At 33.9% G+C, this 17,005-nt stretch overlaps 1 protein-coding gene across 1 annotated transcript; it reads right to left on the bottom strand.

The window, feature by feature from the left end:
- Positions 1 to 9,779: 9,779 nt before the first annotated feature.
- On the bottom strand, positions 9,780 to 10,331 carry LOC141550832 (interferon tau-like). The gene has a single exon (XM_074281858.1). The coding sequence runs from the start codon at positions 10,329 to 10,331 to the stop codon at positions 9,780 to 9,782; it is 552 nt and encodes a 183-aa protein (XP_074137959.1).
- Positions 10,332 to 17,005: the final 6,674 nt, after the last annotated feature.

Below are 17,005 nucleotides of genomic sequence, written 5' to 3'. Positions count from 1 at the left end.
CAATTTAGTTGCCCAATTGATGTCTATCCCTTTAATTTCCAATTCTCAGATGCCACAAGTACTATAAACATTTCTGTATAAGCAGGTCTTTCCCTTTATTTATGATCTGTTTGGGGTAGAAATCTAATAGGAGTATATATGAATCCAAGGATATGTACTATGTTATAGACCCTTTAGCATACTCCCATATTATTCTCCAGAAAGGATAGAGCAGTTTACATCTGTATCAAAAGTATGCTAAATACTTTTAACTTTTCATAACAAAATACCTCTCCCTGGCCAGGGATAGTCACTAACTACTAGAACAGAAGATATTAAATTAGGGTCAAAAGATCATTTAGCAGTATGCACAAAATCCCTTTTCCAAACCCAAAGAACTCTTCCAAGAATAATTAGGCATTAGATCTAGAGCAATTACAGCTGAATTTGTACAACAAAGCAGGAAGGATGAGGTAAAATCCTTAGGAATGAACTCCTGAGCCTGTTGATCCTTCAGGTGTTCACTCTTCCATCCTTTACCACCACCCTACATGTTCTTGTCTAGTATGTACAAATTAAACAGAGTGTTTATGCCTTGGATCATACTGGAATCCCTGGTTCATTTACTGGCTAAATAGTATTCCTACAGGGAAAATAAGTCTACTTAAACAGGGGATAGTGGCCTTGTGATAAGTTTATTCTAAGAATAATTAGAGCAATGAGGGACTTCTTCTCTCAGAGAATGCTATGTCTCCCCCCACAACAGGCTGCTCAATAAGAGGAGATATGCGTGCTCCTGGGGACGGCTGGTTTTCCAGATCATATAAACATGTGCTTCTGTGTGTGCTCACATGCCTGGACTTATAGATGAGATTGCATAGTTAATGTAGAGGGAGACAATCATGTAGAAGTGTTATTTCAGACAAAACAAAAACAAAAATAATAATTATTATTAGATAAAAACAAATTCACTATAGTTAGTGGAAGCATGAATTAACCAATTTATCCATGTATGCACTATACAGTAGTTTGTGATTGTGTATCTATATGTCTTAGTTGTATTTAGTTGTATTTTTTCACATTTCATAAAATTCCACTTGGCTATTTGATCAAACTCCCGAATACAGTTCTTTTTCTTGCCAGGGCTCACTTACATCATGAGCCTGTGTATGGGTTTCTATGGGTACCCTGAGTTGCTGACTTCATTGCACTGGGTTTCTCTTAGCTAAATTTACTTCACTTGACTAGAGGGGAAACTCCTTTCTCTACTTCTAATTTCAATATGTTTGACATGAATTCAGTTTCCTTTTGGTTTCTCATATCCTTTTTACCCTCGAGGAATTTTTAATTTAAAGACAATAGAATTTTGATGCTTTAAAAACTCCAAATATAAATTTCGTATCCTTCAAAAATCCATTACATTTCTTTATTTGAAACACTTCAAGAAAGGAGAAAAATTGTTCTAATTTTGTTATGGGTACTAGTGTCATCCCAGATTCTTTGTGATTATCATTCCTTTCCACTTCTACCTCTGCAAGCTGTTAATTCCCCAGCTCTGTTGTATCACCTTCTTCAATAAGCCTTGCATTTAGTTCATTTCAACTTTCACTACAACCATCCTATTCAGGTCCTGATTTCTCTTTGCATTCTTCTTATTTGCCTCCTAATTTTTTTCTTTTTTCTTTTTTTAATTGGAAATATTTACATGAACTGATGCTGAGTGAAATAAGCAGAACCAGGAATACATTATACACAATAACAGCAAGAATGTGCAATAATCAACTATGAAAGATTGATTCTTCTCAATGATTCAGTGATCTAAAGCAGTCTCAATTGATTTTGGTCAGAAAATGCCATCTGCATACAAAAAAAGAACTTGCTCTGGTCTTCCTCTCCCAACATGATTCATAACAATGTGTGTAAATGTGTATCTGTGTATGATTATGGGTATCTATGCAATTCTATGGTCATATATGTGTATATATGCGCGTATATGTATGTGTGTGTAAAATAGCATTACACAGATGTCCATGAATATGTCATAAATATATATGTGTACATTCATATATGATTATAAGTATATATGTATTTGTATGGGTATATGTGTGTATGAATTTATATTTATATGTACATATATAAGCATATACGTATATACCTATAAATACATATGTGTGTGTATATACACATATTTCATTGTGCGTGTATATATACCCACACATATATTTGTATACATAAATATATCCATGCCCAAGTGTGGCTTGCTTAGGGGAGGTGGAAGGAGGAAAGGGAAAAAGAAGAATAAAGTAAAAAATGCAAGTAAAAACAAAAGAAAAACTATAAGAAAGCAATGAAAAAACAAACAATTGAGAATACAATATGTTCTATTATTATATATGCCTTCTTGAAATATTTAATTTATTGTTACATATTTTGAATCATCTCTGATGTTCTGCAGCGTACAAGACAATATTTTTATTTTCTTCTTTCTATTTTGTATTTAAGTTTTAAATTGATAAATATTTTTTAAAAAGAAAGGAATGGAAATTATGTGAATAATGCATATTAAACTTACAAGTATGTTGTATGCTTTTTAGATAGCTGGTTGTTAAAATTTATTATGTATTATTATACAACTATTTATTGTCAGTTATTATTATAGAAGTGCCACTGTGACCTATCATATTAAATGTTAGGATTGGACCTGAACAGGTTTGAGTCTAAACTCCACTTTAAACAGTTACTAATTATAACCAAAGCAAATTACTTAAGTTCTCATAACCTCTATTTCTTCTCTTATTAAAATGGACATAACAATATTCATATTACCTATGTTATAAAATAAAAATATATAATTATAATGGTATTTATAGGGTGTTTTAAAGTTTGCAAATGGTATGAGCAAGTATGTTGGCAAACTTTAAAACACTTCTTAAATGTGGATTATTATTTACCAAATAAAACATGAATTCATGCCACCAGCAATGTCCTCTATAGTCTTTGTTCAGTCTATGCATTTCAGCTTACCATGCCATTCTTTTCATATTTGTTTGTCTAGGACTCTCCAAGTAGACCATGACCTCAGGGAGGTATTGCCATGCAATATAAGTACATTGGATTTAAGTGAGAGAGGGCTGTGCAAAGTTTCCAACTTCACTTTCTCCTATGGAGCTATCTGGGTCCAGATATAGATCAGGTAACTAGAGATGGAGCCAGATACAATTGAAGGCCTCATTCTTTTTAGCTAAGGTCTTATCCTAGCCTCAATTTGTCTGAGGCAATGTCCATTCAGGGACTGAGGTTATAATGGCAAAACTGATAGCATTTTCCTTTGTGAGTCCTTTGTATTTCTCTTGAATCATTACTCTGCTAAGAAAGGCTGAATCATTCATAGTTAATCAAAACATAACACTGAATTCCAGGGGGAGAGCCAAAATGGTGGAGTGAAGCCAGAAAGTTGCTGGAACTTTCCCAGTTTTCCTCAAAAATCACATGAAATCAAGCCTCTGAACGTATTCTGAATGAATAAAACCATTTTTCCAGCTCAAGATAGATTGGAAGGACTTCAGAGTAAGGTGCCCCAGAAACAGACAGAACTCAACTTTAAAATTAACAAAATAGGAAAAAAGAAAGAAAATGAGCAAGAAACAGAAAAGAATCTTAACCATAGAAAGCTACTATGGTGACAGGGAACACTGAAACACCATCTCGGATGAGGAAAAAGTGTCCAAATAGGAAAACTCATAGGATGATATATATTGGCTTCAAGCTTTCTTGGAAGTGCTCATAAAAGATTTAAAAAAACAAATAAGAGGCAGAAAAAATTGGGAAAAGAAATGAGAACTATGCAAGAGAAAGCCAACAGCTTGGAAAAGGAAAACAATTCCTCAAAAAACACATTTGGCCAAATGGAAAAAAATCTACTGAAGAAAACAATACCTTGAAAAGTACAGTGGATGCAATGGAAAAAGAGATATAAAATCTAACTGAAGAAAAATATACACTAAAAACTAGAACTGGGCAAATGGAATCTAAGGACTTTATGAGACCGGAAGCAATATATAAACAAAGTAAAAAGAATGAAAAAATGAAAGAAAAAGTAAAATACTTTATTGAAAAAAGAACTTAGAAAATAGATTCATGAGAGACAATTTAAAAGTTATTGGTTTACCTGAAAGCTATGACTAAAAGAAATGAGCCTGGATAGCATTCTTTAAAGGATCATCAAGAAAACTGACTATCACAGAACAAGAGGACAAAATGGTCATTGAAAGAATTCATCATTCACTTCCAAAAAGAGATCCCACAAGGAAAACTCCAAGGAAAATTGTAACAAAACTCCTGAATTATAATCTCAAACACTAGATTTGTGTAAGTAGTAATTTCTACTACAAGCTGCTGGACAAAAACAATTCAAGTATTGAGGAGCAAGTCAAGATTACTCAGGATCTAGAAGTTTCTACAATAATGGAGCAGAGGGCCAGAATTCCATATTCTGAAAGGCAAAGGAACTGGAATCACAACCAAGAATCAACTATTCAGCAAGTTTGAGCATCATCTTTCAGGGGAGGATATGGATTTTCAATAAAGTAAGAGACTTTCAATAATTAATATTGAAAAAACCAGAACTAAACATAAAATTTGATCTTCAAACAGAGGACTCAAGGGATGCATAGAAAGGTAAACAGGAGGGGGAAAAGCCCAACATTATTTAAATGTTAAATTGCTTACATCCTTAGATGAGAAAATAATACTTATTACTCTTAAGAAATGTATCTTTTATTGGAGCAATTAGAAGAGGTATACATGAACAAAGTGCCTAAATGGGAAAGCTCAAAAGGTGATATAAATTGGTATGAATTAATTCTGATGTGATGATACCAAAGGAAAAAGACATTAAGGGGATAGGAAAAGGATTGTACTGATAGAAGAGAAAGAGAGAAGTAAAATGGAATAAGTTAGATTGGAATGAAAAGGCACCAAAAAACCTACTACAAGTGAGGGAAAGAAAGGAGCAGGATGAGTACTATGTAAAGCTTAATCTCATAAGTTTTGGCTCAGAGGGAATAGCATTATTTTCAAACTGGCTTCAGTTTCTTTCTCTTAGCAGTGAAATTACCTTCATCCTTTTTACCAAAACCTCTTGTTCTGTGATAGTCAGTTTTCTTGATGATCCTTTGAAGAATGCTATCTGGGTTCATTTCTTTTAGTCATACCTTTCAGGCAGACCAATAATTTTTAAATTGTCTCTCCTGAATTTATTTTCTAAGTTGTTTTTTTTTCCAATAAGGTATTTTACTTTCCTTTCATTTTCTAGTGAAAGAATGACAAAAGGTTGAAGGACTATTTTTTCATGTAATGTTCATAGCATTTTATTCTTATGTTTCCTTAAAACAAATTCTACAGAGTGGAACAAAACTCATTAAAATGTTTCAATATTTATAAAAAACATTCAAATGATTATTTGTAAATTCGCAGTAGAGAAAACAATTTTTATCTCTAATTAGTTTAAATTACCATAAATTCCTACAGACTGGGAACAAAATTCTCTTCCTTCAAACTTGGCCTAAGTTAAAAATGCAGAGTAACAATCAGACAGACAAAAAGATAGACATAACAGAACAGTATGCATATCTTTAAAAAGTTTTAAACAAGTTTCTCTGAAGAAGACCTCATTTTAAAAATCATTTATTTATTAAAGCTTTTTTTATTTTTCAAAATATATGCATGCACAATTCTTCAATATTAGCCCTTGCAAAACCCTGTGTTCCAATTTCCTCCCACTTCCTCCCCACCATCCCCTAGATGGCAAGTAGTCCAATATATGTTAAACAAGGTAGAAATATATGTTAAATCAATTATATGTATATATATTTAAAGGCCTCATTTTTTAAAGATATAAAAAACTCAGTCAAATTGATAAAAATGAAAGGCATTCTAATTATACATGTGTATTTAAGTTTTAAAATACACATTTCTTTATGAATCAGGTTGAAGGAGAAAAAAATCGGAATAAAAAGAGAAAAATTATAAGAGAAAAAAAAAAGAAAAAAGGGGGGTTGGAGGTGAACATAGTATATATTGATTTATATTCAGTCTTCACAGTTCTTTCTTTATATGAGAATAGCATTTTCGACCCAAAGTTCATTGAGATTGCTTTGGATCACTGAACCAAGTCTCTCATAGTTAATCACCATACACTCTTGCTATTATTGTGTACAAGGTATTACTACTGGTTCTGCTTATTTCACTCAGAATCAATTCATGTAAATCTTTCCAGGCCTTTCTAAAATCAGCTTGTTCATCATTTTAATGGAACAAAAATATTTCATTATCTTCATCCATTATAACTTATTTAGCTATGCCCCAATTGATGGGCATCTACTTACATTTCAATTCTTTGCTACCATAAAAAGAGCTGCTACAAACGTTTTTATACATTTGGGTTATTTTTCCTCCTTTATGATTTCCTTGGGATACAGATCCAATGATGGTACTGCTGGGTCAAAGGGTATGCACAGTTTTATAGTCCTTTGGGAATAGTTCCAAATTGCTCTCCAGAACAGTTGGATCATTTCACAACTCAACCAACAATGTATTAGTGTCCTAGTTTTCCCACATCTCTATAAATATTTATCATTATCTTTTGCTATCATCTTAGCCAATCTGAGAGGGTTGAACTGGTTGACCTCAGAGTTGTTTTAATTTGCATTTCTCTAATCAATAGTGATTTAGAGCATTTTTTCATATGACCATAGATGACTTTAATTTCATCATTTGAAAATTATCTGTTCATGTCCTTTGATCATTTATCAATTGAGGAATGTCATATTCTTTTAAATTTGACACAGTTCTTTATTTTAGAAAGGAGGCCTTTATCAGAAACACTGTTTGTAAAAAAAATTTTCTCAGCTCTGTACTCATAAAAATGCGTTTTGACATAATGAGTAGAACATGTAACAGAAATCTGGAAGATCTGAAGTTGGATTCCACTTTAGATACACATTAGCAACATGGCCTTGGACAGGCCATTTCGCTCAGCAGTATCAAATTAAAAGAGGAAACAGGGTGTTACACTTTATCTAAGGATACTAAAGTATTTCATGTTGACTCAGAATACCTCATATTAATATTATATGTTTTATTGTTTTTAATTTATTTTATTAGTTTATATTTTAATCAGGTTCTATTTTTGCACCTCTGATTTAACATAATACTTGTCTATTAAATGGGGATAATACAGATTATTTTAAGAATCAAGCAAAATGGTATATGTAAAGTACTTCAGAAACACTGACGAGCTACATAAATATGAGCAATCAGTATTACAAAATTTGATTTTTTTATTGCTCCACCCATTAACAACAATGGTCTCTGCTAAGTTCAACATACAGTGCTATGTGTTGAGGATACAGCAACAGTTTTGTTTGTTCAGTGGCTTAACTCATATTTGATTCTTCTTTGATATCTTTGGGTCCTAAACCTACTAGGATCATTGCTAGATCAAAGACTATGCTCATCTCTACTCTGAAATCACTACCTGGAACTAGGTGACAAACAATGGAATTGTAAAGTGGCATGGGGTCGCATGTAAATTCTTTCTGTCCAGTCTTCTAATCCCCTTCAAATCTCTGAGTTGAGAACTCCCTCCTGAAACTGCGGCTCCTGTTGCTGCCACCTTCAAGGTTCATAGCTGCTGTTACTAGCTGCATGTACTCTGAGCTGGTCCCTATCCAAATGTGACACATCTCCTCTAATGACATCCTAGACTGCTTTGTACTAGAAAAAGGTTGATCTTAACTTTTTGTTTGTTTTAGTTTTAGTTTTAGTTTTTTGTTTTTTGATATTTTTTTTGTTATGTTACTCCAGAATTCTATTTGCAGCATTAGTTTAAAATTGTTTGGAGAGGAATGTTGGTAGCTATTTACTTTGCCTTCTTAGTTTTGCCTACTGAAAAAGTATGTATTAATCAGTTATCATATGCTGAATAATGTGCTAAATAATGACTTTGCTGATTAAAAAGCAAGGAATGTCCCTATCCTTGTGAAGCTTTTTTTTTTTTAATATAACTTTCTTTTCAATATGACTTACATTTTCCTCTGTATCCTTAAAGTCTCTTTCCATAAAGTTAGCCTTTATAATAAAGAAGAGCAAGAAAGAAAAAAAGTAAAATTAACCACACATTGAAACACTCTGGCATTATGTGCAAAGTACTCTATTATTGATCCCCCACCTCTGCAAAGAAATGGGGAATTATGATTTCTCTTAGTTAATCTTTGAGAACAAATATGGTTATTTTAATTTTGTAGCACTCAATTTTCATGAACTTGTTGGAGGAGGTGTTCTTTCCCTTTACATTGTAAGTCATTTGGTGCATATCATTTTTCATTTTTCTGCCAACTTCACTTGAATAAGTTCATGCAGCTTTCTAAGCTTCTCTATTTTTTTAATTATGCTTACAAACTTATTTCATGTCTTCATCTGTGAAAGGAGATGCCCAACAAACTCAAAAGGTTAAGGAATTTTAATGTATTACTTTTCATTATATGAACAATCACGAGAAGGAAGAAAAATGGTTCCAGGGACAGAAACTCAATTTTGCCCCATTGTGAGCAAGTTGAAGCACTGAGGTACTGATTCCAAAAAGTAAAAAGAAGTTACTCACTTGAGAGTAAATAAAAGTGTTAATATCCATCATAGTCTTCACGGGGCTTTAGAAAAAACTATGAGCGGGATTTATCTCTATTTACAGAGGAAAGCTCCAGGGGGGATGTTTGGGCTCCAGAGAGAAGGTTAGCAGATATAAATAATGATTGCAATGAAGCAAGTATCTCCATAAAAAAAACTCATCAAATTCAGACATCAAAAACTGAAGAGACTTTGGATTTTGCCAAATCTAATCCCATCAGTCTGGAGATAAGGAAACTGAAGAAAAGAAAGACCAACTGATCAGTGCTAAAAGCATGAACTAGATCTCTAAGTCCCCAATCTAGGGATTTTTTACATCAAGTTCTCTAGAGTCAAATGGTTATGCTATAGCCAATGGCCCTGGTTTAGCCATTTCTCACTCAATGGCCATCTACTTTGTTTTCAATTATTTTCTTTCACTAAAAGTACCCCTCTGTAAATATTTTGACTTAACTGGAGACTTTCTCCTTATCAATGGCTTCATTAAGGTATAAACCTGTTCATGGAATATCTTGGCCAAATAATATAGATATTTTAGTCACCTTATATCCATAATTATAATTTGCTTTCCAGTGTGTCATAACTTTTCACAGCCCTACAGCTTTGTGTCTATTACATCTTGCCTTAGAACACATGCCATTTGGACACTGCTTTCATTCTTCCTTTCAAGTGTTACTCATCTGAGGACATAGAGACTATGGTATTTGCAGCCTTATATATATATATATATATGCATGTATTAGGTTTATTAATAAAAGTTTTATTAGCAAAATAGAGTTCTTTATTAAAAATAGACTATACTATAATATATATTACATACTAAAAATACTTCAAAAATGTTCCTTCTATGAAAAACAAATATATGCATGAGCACAAAAATAAATAGATTAATAAATATAACACTACAAATTATAAAAGGATCAGTTATTGAACCCCGATGATGCTTCTCTGTATTCAAAGTTTCTTTAAAAAATAATGGCAGCTTATATTGTTTTAATACCATTTAGTGAAAACTGATGAATTTCAGTTGTAGAAACAATTCTTTCTAATTATTGACTGCTTAATTTTAGGAAGCAGCCAATTACTTGGAGAATTGAAAGTCTATGTTTTCTTCCTCACGCCTGGAGTTTCCTTGTTAGTCTATTCATGAACAGAAGGACTCTCTGGATCTCTACCCTCACAATCTCCCAGGCACAGCGGCTGTACTCTTTGCCTTGCAGATATTGATTTATCCCTTGGAAGTAGCTCTTCAGGGATAGTCTGGGGTTCTCACTTTCCAAGGAAGACTCTTCCTGCTCCACTTCCTGCCCAAGACATTGCTCCAGCTGGTCCAGCTGATGATCCAGTCCAATGAGCAATTGTATGAGCTGTGTCTGATTCCAAGCAGCAGGAGTGACATTCAGGCTGAAGATGGTGAAGATCTCCTGGAGCATCTCATGAACAATGACCGTAGCATTTTCCCTCTGGAGCTGGCTGCCCTCCATGGCTTCCTTTGAGAAGTTGAAATCAATCCTGTCCTTCAGACATGGCAGTAGGGAAAATGTGCTCATTTGGCTGAGAAGGGAGAAGTCTTTCTTCAGGTCCTGAGTCAGATCACAGCCCAGGGAGCAGAGGGTGCTGGAGCAGAACAGAACCAAGGCAAGTGGTAACAAGGTCCAGGACGTCATAGTGACGCTGATGGATAGTTTGGTTATGGCTGAGCTGGGAGATCAGTGAGCCTTTGCCTCAGGTTCTTGGGTTATCTTGATTCAAGACCACTTTCTCTTAAATAATGCTGAGAATTTATAGTGGGATTTCCCTTCACTTTCCATTTTCTTTTACTTATTTTCCTTTTTGATTTTAAATATCATTACAACCTCATCTTTGAAGTACTTGAAAACTGCAACCAAATTCATCCTTAAAGAGGGTTTACAGATTAAGCTCTTTGAGATGAACCATCCAATTATACATTTTTGTCTCATTCCCTTCTAGAGTATATATAGTCATTTGCCAAATGCCATTAATTTTATTCTTTCAGTGCTTCTTACTCATGTTCTCTTCCATACTACCTTATTGCTATCTTCTTTAACTTTTGTCTTCCTTTGGTTTCAGTGATATTCCTGTCTTTACTCTGGTATCCTAAATACTAGTTCTGTAATACTCAGAGTAGAAATCATATTCAGCTGAACTTAATATTTTCATTCCCATAAATCCCACCCTGTGCCCTAATCCTCCTGACTAATGGCTGTTTCACATCTTGTACTACATCTAAGTTTTCCTCCAATCATACCTGTTTCAACTGCCCTACTGCCTTCTCATTAGCCATCTGTATAATCTTTCTGGCCTTCCTTCCCTCACTTCACACTTTCTAATTTTGAGAGAATAATCAGGTCAACACTATTCCTGTTCTTGGAAATAGTATGTCAACCTATTTTCCCAAGGCTACCAAGAACATTCTTTAATTTTTTAAAAAATGATATTTCCCCTAATTACATGTTAATTTTTTTTACATTTATGATATTTTACATTTTAGTTCCAAATTCTATCCCTCCTTCCTTTCCACTCATCTCCTCTCCAAATGTGACAATAATCAGTCTAATATAGATAATACCTTTTCATATTATGTAATTTTATATAAAGTGACAAAAAATGAAACAAAGTAAAAAAAACATAGCAAGCTTCAATATATATTCAGAGAATTCTAGTTCTTTCTATGGTGGCTATATCATGTTTCATCAGGAGTCTTTTGGGATTATTTTAGATCATTGTGTTACTGAATATAGTCAATGAATCTACTATTATTCCCTGTAAAATACTGCTTATTACTATGTACAAAGTTCTCCTGTTTCTGCCCACTTCACTTTGCATCAGTTCATGTAAATCTTTTCAGGTTCCTTGAAATCATCCAGTTTGTCATTTTTTATAACACAACCATATTTTCTCACAAACCTATACTACAACTTGTTTAATCATTCCTCAATTGATAGGCATCCCCTTGATTTCTAATTGTTCACCATCACAAAAAGAACTGCTCTAAATATTTCTGTACAAGGTCTTTCTCCACTTTTTATGATCTGATTAGGATACAAACCTTTGCTAGATCAACGATTTTTGTAGCCCCTTGATTATAATTCCAAATTTTTCTCCAGAATGGTTGGATCAGTTTACAAATCTACCAACAGTACATTTCACACTTGCAACTTTTCATAACAAAATACCCCTCTCTGGGCACCATATAACTAGATGGAGTCTCCAACTAATTGTATAGACGATCCTAAATTAGGGTCAAAGATTAATTATCTATGGGCAAGGTACTTTCTTTAGACCCAATGAACTTTTCTAAGAGGAATTAAGCACTAGATATAGAGTACAGCTGAATTTGTGAGACAAAGCAGGAAGTAAACAGGATGAGGTAAAATTCTTATTGATGAAACCCAGAGACTGCTAATTCTTTAAGTATTCTCTCTTGATCCTGTCTTTACCATCCTGCTCTTGCCTAGTGTGTACAAATTAAACCAAACACTTATGCCTTGGATTATGTTGCAATCTATGGCTCATCCAGTGAGCTATCTGCATGGAAAGAAAAGTTTGCTTGCTACAGAAGATAGTGACTTTGTGATAGATGTATTCTAAGAATAATTGTTAAAATGAGTGACTTCTTCTTTGAAAGAAAGCTCTGTCCCCTAGACAACACCCTTGTGAATGAGAAGGAATATATATACTTCTGAGGCAAGCTTGCTTGCAGGACATTATGAATGCTTGTGTATGGTCACAGGTCTGTTCTCATAGATGAAATTGCACAGTCAAAGGTAAAGAACACAATCTTCTTGAAGGCAAGTGCTTTCAGACAAAGCAAACAAAAAAGTTTTCATCATCATTAGAGAAAAACAAAGACACTGTCTTTAATGGAACCATAAAATAAACTTATTAAACTTTTTTATTTTATAGTAGGATCTCACAATTCATAAAGAAAATTAACTTATGAAAAGAAAAAAATTTACATGAGCTTATCAAATTAAATCTCCTAATATGTCACAATATGCTCAAGTTTGAGAATTCAAAGATTCAGTAAGAATTATTTCTCAAGTCCCTCCTTGCTTTACTCATCTCTTACTCTGTGATCTATGCCTCGTTCCTGAATGAGAAATAACTTTCCTATAAACTCAGTTTGATGTGACCCCATTTCCAGGGGTAGATTTTTAAGATCAATTCTTACTCTCATCTTGAGGCAGAATAAATACCCTAAATTATCCTTTGACATTTGCTAAAACATGAGGCACTCAGTTTTATTCGTGTTGTGGAGTGCCCACACATATAATCTATGTTGTCCTTTCCTCCCATTATTGATTGTTCATCTATATGTGAGTTATCTGTACTCCTCAGACTTTATATAATCCTCATCAGCCATCTGATGTAGCTTCCAAATACAGGTCTTCTTATTCCATCATTATCTTGTAGTTTTGAATTTCCCTGGATCCACTGAGTTGCTGACTTCGCTGAACTGGTTTTAATTAAATTTACTTCACATGACTAGACTTCATCTAAATTTACTTCATATGACAACAGGAGAAATCACTTTCTCTACTTCTTATTTCAATATATTTGATACAATTTCAGTTTCCATTTGGTTTCTCATATCTCTTTTACCCTTGAGGAATTTTTGAGGAACAGAAAAATAGAATTCTGGCACATTACAAACTCCAAATAGAAATTCTATATCTTTTGCAATCTATTACCTTTCTTCATTTAAAAAATCTCAAGAAGAGAGGGACATTTTTCTCATTCTACATTCTTTTTAATATTTATATCTAGAATCCTGCAAAGCCATTTTCTTATTTTGCATTATTCTATATAGATCAATTATTACATTTAATATACAGTTGGTTGGTTTGTTTGTTTTTTTGGATTGGCAGTTTCATTGATTTGCTAAGTCAATTTGCTTGGTCATACAGAGGGACAGTTTTCAAATTTTGTTAATAGTACCATCCTTCTTCTTTTTTTTTCCTATAATTCTTTGTTATCCTTATCCTAAGCCCTAATTGAAAAGCCAGAAAAGAGTAGGTATAGATATGGGGCAAATTTCCATAAATGAATGACAGAGAAAAGATATTGTCCCTTATCTCTCCATGAATATATTCAACTCCTTCTCCCTCTATCATGAGTGAAAATATATGTCTAAGCTAAAATAATTGGGCCTGAACAGAAAATGACAGTTGAAAGTCAAATGAATAGAGAATGTCAAATCCTCTACCTGTGTGGACCTAAAATGATTTTTTTTTCATGAATCATGTGGAATTGATTTTGTTTCCTCTTGTGTGATTCATTATAACTGTTGTCTGAAAACTATTTTCCTTGATACTTACAAATATCTAAATTGTGTTCCTATTCAGTATTTACAGATACTTTATCTGTAGAGAACTGGAACGCTTAAGAAATATGCTTGAAACAAGGTGTTAACTCAGTGGAATTAATGAGATAATGGTTCTCTAGTTCACATATATATTTAGTAATTAGTATGGTGATATAATGGTTCTCTAAGTATGCTGTAATGTTGTACTTGTACTAAGTTATATAAGGGCTAACAAGGACTGGAAGATAGATATTCTATCTTTGGCTAGCCTCATCATGGATCTCATGGCTCCTGCACAAAGATGAAGACTGAGCCAGAATAAAGAATCTAGATTGCATTCTTGATTAGGTGTCTATACTGCTGAGACCAAACCCCTTCTGGAGGACCTCCAGAAAGCTAGCCAAACATTACATTTTGGTGCCCTAATGTAGATGTAAAGATTTATACTCAGCAGTTTGACTGACGCAATCCTAAGTTCAGTGGACAAGTCCCCATGATTTGCAAATAGGGTAAGTATAAAAAGAGAAGTATGAAAAGATACAAGCTAGAAACTTTGGTAAGGGCTAAACTAGTCACTTTCCTTTTTCAACTAAAATGGGGCACCCCAAGGGAAGTGTGTAAAATGCATAGTTAGATTAATAAAGAAGAAAGGTTTGTTGGCAACTTGGAAGCAGATCACCAGACTCAAATATATTAGAGTGCACATCTCTTTGGCTCTCTAAGGAAGAAAAATTATAGCCAGATATGTGGGAACTAGTGGGAGAGCAACTAATTGAACATTATGAAACTATGGGTCCTGATTTAATTCCTGAAGAAACATTCCTTATATACAATATAATAAAATTGGCTTTAAAGAATCCCACAAGATCTAACAAAGCAGCTAAAAAGCATGGAGAATTGGACAAGAACAGAGCTGATGAACTTAAGGGGTGTAGTGCTTCTCACTTTTATAGTTTAGTTACACCCAAGCAGGTGCCATTAGGACATTGCCATCTTCCCTCAATTTTGCCTTTTCAGTGCTCAGCATTAACTTAGCTGAGCCTTATAAAAGATATAAATTGACAGTTTTGCCACAGGGAATGAAAAATAGCCCCACTATGTGCCAAATGTATGTGACTGCTACTCTTACTCCAGTAAGAAAAGTATTTCAAAAAGTTACATTGTTACATTACATGATGATAGCTTGGAATATGCACTTGAGGAGCAAATGTAAGAAGCATGTCTACAAAAGACATAGAAACACTATCGAACTACAAATTGCATTTAGCTCAAGAAAAAATTCAAAGACATGCTCCTTTTCAATATTTAGGATATGAAGTATATCCTAAGGTGCTTACAGTACAAAAATTTTCCTTGAGAACAGAGAAGCTAAATACCTTAAATGACTTTCAGAAATTCATAGGAGATATCCAATGGATACGTCCAGTGTTAGGCTTAACTCCCTATCAATTACAACCATTATGTGACATTTTGAGGGGAGACAGTGCTTTAAACTCACCATGCCAGCTTACAAAAGAAGCTTTGAAAGAAGTTGAAGTGGATTTATCCAATATGGTTGAAAGAGTCACTCAAAAACCCTTGAAAAGAAAGGGTTTTGCTACAAAAGAGGCACCTACAGTGGTACTTTATCAAGGAGACAGTGTGATAGAGTGGGTGAACTTCCCAGTCCAACCAGAACAATGCCTTACTCCTTACCCAGTGCTTGTGGGCTAGAATTTTATTAAAGACCATTAAGCGAGCAGTGCAATTATCTGAGATAAGTCCTGACAAGATAAACAACTTTTATACCAATGCACAAATTAATGTATGCTGTGAAACCATTCCAGAGTGACAAATTTTATTGGCCACAGCTCCAAATTTTACACACGGGTCTCCATTAAAGATAACCAGACTATTACATAATTGGCAATGGATTCTTGAAGAAAAGGTTTCTAAAGTTCCTCTTAAACTATCTTTACAGATGCATACAAACATAACATTTGTGCTGTATACTTTCGTGACTTAATTATAAAGAGAGTAGTCAGAATTCCTTTTCAGTCCACTAAGAATAATGAATTGTATGCAATCATTGTAGCTCTTACATATCATCCAGGAGATATAAATATAATATCTGATTCAGCCTATTCAGTAGCTGTGGCAGCTCTTTAAGGAACTTGAAGAGCAAGTGAGAAAATATCCAGGTAAGATTTATATCTTGCATGTCCACTCTCATAGTAGACTTCCAGATCCTATTTTTGATGGAAATTCAAAGGCAGATCTTAGAGGGCAGTATCCAGTGTGAGCAGCTCTACTATCTTTAGATAATCGCCAGGTGATGTGGAGAGATCCAGAAAATGATGAAGTTTCAGCCAAAATATTATTTCAGCTAAAATGGGACAGATGTTTAGAAAACAAACTTCTTTTCCAATTCAAGGAAAATGTGTAGAGAGCATTGTCAGACTTATAAAAAGCCAAGATTTGATTTTAATTTGGGAGCAGATCACTGAACTTTTAGAAACTGTACAGTACACACCTTCCTTGGTTCTCTATGGAAAAAAGAATTGGATCTAGAGCAATGGAAATTAGTAGGAGAGCAACTATGTCAATTCTACAATGAAAATGGACCTGACTCAATTTCCAAATTTATACATGCAAATTCTACTTTATACATATAATTTAATACAACTGGCTTTAGGAAATTATATAAGTTATAGAACAAGGAAAAAGACAAGAGAGCAGGAGAGGAAGGATCTAAATAAACTAGGTGAAAAGGATGAAGAATCAGATAAGAATGGAATTAAGTACAATTTTAAGAATGGTGCTTCGCAGCAGGAGAAATTAGGTCATTCCCCATCCCCTGACCTATTTCCCTCAATTAACCCTTCATGGGTGGAGGGAAAAGGAGAAGGGGGAAAGGCAGTGACACAACCACCTATGCAGCAGCCTATGACAAGATTAGAAAAGGCATTGGTAAAGGCTAAGAGAGAAGGACAGGATATATCTTGTTAGGATTACAAGGTGATAGCTCAGGTT

The sequence above is a fragment of the Sminthopsis crassicaudata genome, chromosome 1 (assembly GCF_048593235.1).
Source record: "Sminthopsis crassicaudata isolate SCR6 chromosome 1, ASM4859323v1, whole genome shotgun sequence".
Taxonomy (NCBI): Eukaryota; Metazoa; Chordata; class Mammalia; order Dasyuromorphia; family Dasyuridae; genus Sminthopsis; species Sminthopsis crassicaudata.
The sequence above is the reverse complement of the archived record's forward strand: the minus strand, read 5'-3'. Positions and strand labels throughout refer to the sequence as shown.

Coding starts and splice junctions, on each gene's coding strand:
- LOC141550832 (XM_074281858.1), bottom strand. CDS start 10,331: ATGACGTCCTGGACCTTGTTACCACTTGCCTTGGTTCTGTTCTGCTCC.